The 4808-nt window shown below is 54.0% G+C and overlaps 1 protein-coding gene across 1 annotated transcript in view; it reads left to right on the top strand.

Moving 5' to 3' along the window:
- Window positions 1–4808, top strand: part of CAMK2D (calcium/calmodulin dependent protein kinase II delta) — a 153129-nt gene that overhangs the window by 124070 nt on the left and 24251 nt on the right. Inside the window, exons 10-12 of the mRNA XM_023520864.1 lie at window positions 1353–1475; window positions 2265–2348; window positions 2795–2837. Coding sequence (XP_023376632.1) covers window positions 1353–1475; window positions 2265–2348; window positions 2795–2837 — 250 coding nt within the window. The remainder of the gene's footprint in view (window positions 1–1352; window positions 1476–2264; window positions 2349–2794; window positions 2838–4808) is intronic.

Genomic DNA, 4808 nt, shown 5'->3' with positions numbered 1-4808 from the left:
ATGTCCTGTTTAGATGGATGTGGGCATCACGAGAATTCAAAATTTGTGCTGCTTAGATTTTGAAGCATGCCATTCCAGCTAAACTGATAATTGGGCCAAGTCCTCATTTATGGGGCCACAGCTGGGACCTTCCCCATCGTCAGACGAGGGTGCGATTCCCCCTGGGGACCGAACCCTGCTCACACACAAGGCTTGGGGACCGTGAGCAGGGTCTTCGTAAAGTGAGAAAATACAGAGAAGCCCACCTTTACCCAGCCGAAACCAGCCCAGTCCGTGTCAGAAGGCTCACTCGCATCCCTGAGTGTTTCTTGATTGTTCCTCATTGTTAGCAGGTTTTTACAACTACCCAGAATAAACTTAAGGAATTAAAATAACAGTTGTTAAACTGGCAAGATTTACGAAGGTGTCAGAGTTGGCATCACTTTGTCGCATTTCATTCGCCAGCGGGTCACAAGCTGCCCTTTCTAGAACTACTGAAAGTGGACTAACTTAAGTCTTGGACGCAGCGACCACAGCTTGTTTTCCAAGATGGTCTATGAAATTTACGAATTGTGGAAAGGACCTGATTTCTGTCTGTTGTTTAGAAACTAACGTGATGTAAATTTTTTTAACCCATCGAGAAAGTATTTCTATTAAATATGCTAATTACATGAGAGTGAGTTTCCATGATTATCTTATCAGCAAAAATTCACTTAGAGAGACTGGATGGATAGCTTTACGAAAAGTTATTATACAGATGTTTCCGGTAGCAGTTACGAGCGTCGGCTACATTCACCAGCTTAGCTTGGGTGAGACCTGTAACGCCTCGCCCGGCTTCCTGCTCACCACTGTGCCGCGGGCCGCCGGGGTGAAGCGGGCGCGTGGCGCAGGGACCGAGGCTGTTTCCTTGGCACCGCCCTCACCACTCGTGAATTGGAGAAGCACATACACCTCCTGGAGCAGTATGACAGTATATCGATCCACGCGACATTTTAGCTTTAACAGATTCTGCAAATGATTATGAGAAAGATTCTATAAAATTTTGTTTTCAGATCAAAGCAGAGATGTTTCGAGAGAACTAGAAGATTCTTAAGTTCATCTTTCTAAATTTTTAAATGTACTCACTAGGTGTAATATGCAGTTTAGTCTCTATGCATATCCCTCAGCAGTTAGTCTTCTTTACGATATATAGACAGACAGACATGCGTGGAAGGGAGATATTTATGTCAGTTTATCTAGATCCAGCTTAACTCATACAAGAAGTAAATTTATGAAGAAATTCACTACTCGAGGAAATGATTAGTATATTTGGCTGTTTCCTGTTTGACTGAGTGTATCTTTTTAAAACTCTTTATTAATTTCTGTGTTTGAAGTTTCCGTCGCCGGAGTGGGACACGGTGACTCCCGAAGCCAAAGATCTCATCAACAAAATGCTGACCATCAACCCCGCCAAGCGCATCACCGCGTCCGAGGCTCTGAAACACCCGTGGATTTGCGTGAGTGCCGGCTCGCCCGAGGCCCGGGGGGCTAGCCTGAAAAGTGCGCTGGCCTTTAACATTCTTTCCCATGGAGTTAAAATAATTTTTGTAGAAAACGGTAAAATGAGTGAATGAATTTTTGACTCAAGGTATTTGACAGAGTTAATTTTATAGTGGCTGATAAACGCATTTTGAGTCGCAAAATCTGATTTACTTAGATTGCTAAATGGCACAAGGCATGAGTATTCACTCGCCAGGTATTGCTAACACTCACGCACAGAAGTGAAGACGTCGGCACCAAGATTAAATACATCCCGGGAGAAACGTTAGGCACAGCTCATTATTTATCATGGGCGGCTTCAGGAAAGGGCGTGAGGTCTGGGCGCTGGGAGGAAGTCGCACCCTCAGGAAGGGCTGGCCGTGCGCGTGCACGTACGGTAGGCGTGCTCGGAAGAGCGTGGCGCCGGGGGCAGTGTAGAGGTGTCAGCAAATTCCTGTCACATGTCAGGGCGACGAATGCTAGGTGACGGAAAGGCAGTCCGGCAGAAGTGCAGAGAGACACCGACTCAAAGACCATTCGGGACGTCACCGACACCCATTCGCGTGCTTTCTGTAGATAGATGTTGCTTCCTGGCCACAAACAGGGTTGGCGAGGTCCTTCTTTCATTATCGGGGACCTCTTGCGACTGATCTCTTACAAGCTCGTCACGTGGGCGCAGGCACCGTTCACAGGGACCCGGGAAGCTGAGGAGCCTGTTTGCGTCACGCGTGTTACACCCCGTGGCTGAGTGTCTCTCTCTCCTCCAGCAACGCTCCACGGTGGCCTCCATGATGCACAGGCAGGAGACCGTCGACTGCTTGAAGAAGTTCAACGCCAGGCGGAAACTGAAGGTGAGGCGCGGGCATGGGTGCGGGTGGGGGCGCGGGCGCAGGCAGGGTGCGGGTGGGGGTGCGGGCGCGGGCATGGGTGGGGGTGCGGGTGGGGGCGTGGGCATGGGTGCGGGTGAGGGTGCGGGTGGGGGCGCGGGCGCGGCGAGCTGAGCGGTGGCGGCCGCGAGTGCAGGCGATTAACCCATCTGGGCCGCAGCTCCCGGAGTGACAGGTCCAGGGGAAACGGGACACACCAGATTAAACCCTCATGACGAGTGGGCACCTGGCTGCGGCCGCGACTCCTCCGTCAGTGGAGCAGCTGTGCCAGGCGGCCACCGTCACGAGGGGCCGGCCACACCTGGGAGACAGCGAAGCGTGCGGTGCAGGGGGCCGGAGGCTGCCCCCGAGGCCCTGCTGCCGGTCGGGCTGCAGAAGCGACGCTGACCAGTGCCTTTCTCCTCCTCCAGGGCGCCATCCTGACGACGATGCTGGCCACGAGGAACTTCTCAGGTACACGTGCCGGGGATCCTCACGGCTTCTCCTACGCCGTCTGGCGCCTCTGGGACTGGGGGATGGTCATGGGAGCAGCACTGTCCCTTTGTTCAGGGGTGACTGGGCCGCCCGCCACAGAGGTGTCAGCAGGTGACTGACGGGTGGTGACCTGGCGGGGGGGTGCAGGGGGAGAGGCCTGCCACCGAGGGCACCACGAGAGGGCGCGTGTGGCCGCAGCCTCCCCACGCGTCCAGCCAGGGATTGACGGGCCCCCCATTCACACGGCAGCGACGGCGAGTACGTTTCTCTGTCTCGTTCTCGTCGGGAACCCCAAAGGCGAGGTTTTAGAGACCGTGGGTGGGGGTGCAGTGCGCGGCCGCGGACGCTCACAGCCCGAGGCGTCGAGGCGCAGTTCCCGGAGAAGCCGTGCCCCCCGACGCGGGGGTCGATGTCCCCGCAGGGGCCCGTGCTGGAAATAAGTCTTAAACGGGGGCTGAGGGAGCTGACCATGTGCTTGTCGGGGCAGTGACTCTCCATGGCGGACGTGATTATTTGAGTCGTGGACCGAGGTCCGAGTCCGACCTTGGCGAAGGCCAGTCGGCCTCCCACGTGAGGAAGGACTGAGGCAGCGCAGTAGCTGCTCTGGGTGTGGAGACTGGGGACAGTTGTCCAATGATTGTGCCAGAAACACGACCGGTCCACTCGCTCACTATCCCCATGGGGGTGATCTGCAGCATCAGACTCGCCAGGAGTTTCTCGTTCTTTAGTCCTGCTACCTGCCTCGCCTGGCCTTGTGACCCCAGGTGACAGAACACAGTGTCGTCGCTGCTCTCAAACCCCCCAGCCAATCTGTGGTTACCACTCACGGCGGCATCAGATGGTCGCTTCGTCCCCGTGTGCTTAGCCATCAGTAGGAAGCCCCTGAAGGCCCCCCGAGCTGGTAACTGGCCGGGACAGTAGCACAGCGAGTGTGAGCGTGTGTAGTGGTCCTGGTGTGTTTGGTGTAGCTTGGCACGGTTCTTATTACCTCCTGTGTCAAGTTACCTGGTTTAGGGACAGCTGACATTTATGTGAGTAACCTCAGTTCATCTCATTAAATACCAGCTAACACACACTATGCCAAATAAATGAATGTTTCCCCGTGGCCCAGTAATTAGTGAGTCACTAAGAGGGAGGAGGATTTTACATGGCGTATGTTCTTGATAACAGACTAACTTGAAAAAATACCGAGACTAAAGATGGTATTTTGTTAAAGTCTTAAATATATTCTTAGGCACAAATTGGGCCTCTTAGAAATATATGCAGCCACATGTAGAAGTTTTTTTTAACGTCACATGTTCCTTTCGTCACCATGTAAACTAAAAACTCCTGAGTAACGTGTGAGCTTCCTGCCGTTTCGGCGCGTGAAGTTCATCACTGACGACCGGGCGTCAGACGCCGTCACCGCGCACCGACACCCCTGCGGTCTGGGCTGTTTCGTTCGTCTGTTTCATTGCCAGACGTGCTGTGCAGTTTGTCCAGAGTCCGTGGTTACGCAGTTGTCTTGTGTGGAACGTGCTCTGGGGGTTAAGGGGGACGGCAGCCGTCCCCCAGCCCTGCCCAGCCCCAGAGCCGTGGCGGCTCCGGTGGCTCCGAGTGGCTGCCACAGCATTTCTATTGCTGCCTTCTAGCTCCAGACACATGGCACCGCCGCTGAGGAGACTGTTTTTCGCAATCTCAGTAATAAATTAATAGCGTCGTTGCCGAAGACTCAATAAAATTAACATTTTTGAATCTTTTAAATAATAAAATTATACCCAAAATATCAAAGCAACGTCCCAGACGTAAAGGCTGTCAGGCCGTTACACATTCCTGCGGATTCGTCACAGCCAGGCGTCCCGGGCAGACGCCCAGTCCTGTCCGAGGTGCTCACGTGGCCGTGCACACAACGAGCACTGGCTGCAGGCGCCGGCCCCGCGTCCTGTGCGTCCGAAAGGCTGAGCACGCGGT

The sequence above is a fragment of the Pteropus vampyrus genome, unplaced genomic scaffold, assembly GCF_000151845.1.
Source record: "Pteropus vampyrus isolate Shadow unplaced genomic scaffold, Pvam_2.0 Scaffold282, whole genome shotgun sequence".
NCBI lineage: Eukaryota > Metazoa > Chordata > Mammalia > Chiroptera > Pteropodidae > Pteropus > Pteropus vampyrus.
The sequence above is the reverse complement of the archived record's forward strand: the minus strand, read 5'-3'. Positions and strand labels throughout refer to the sequence as shown.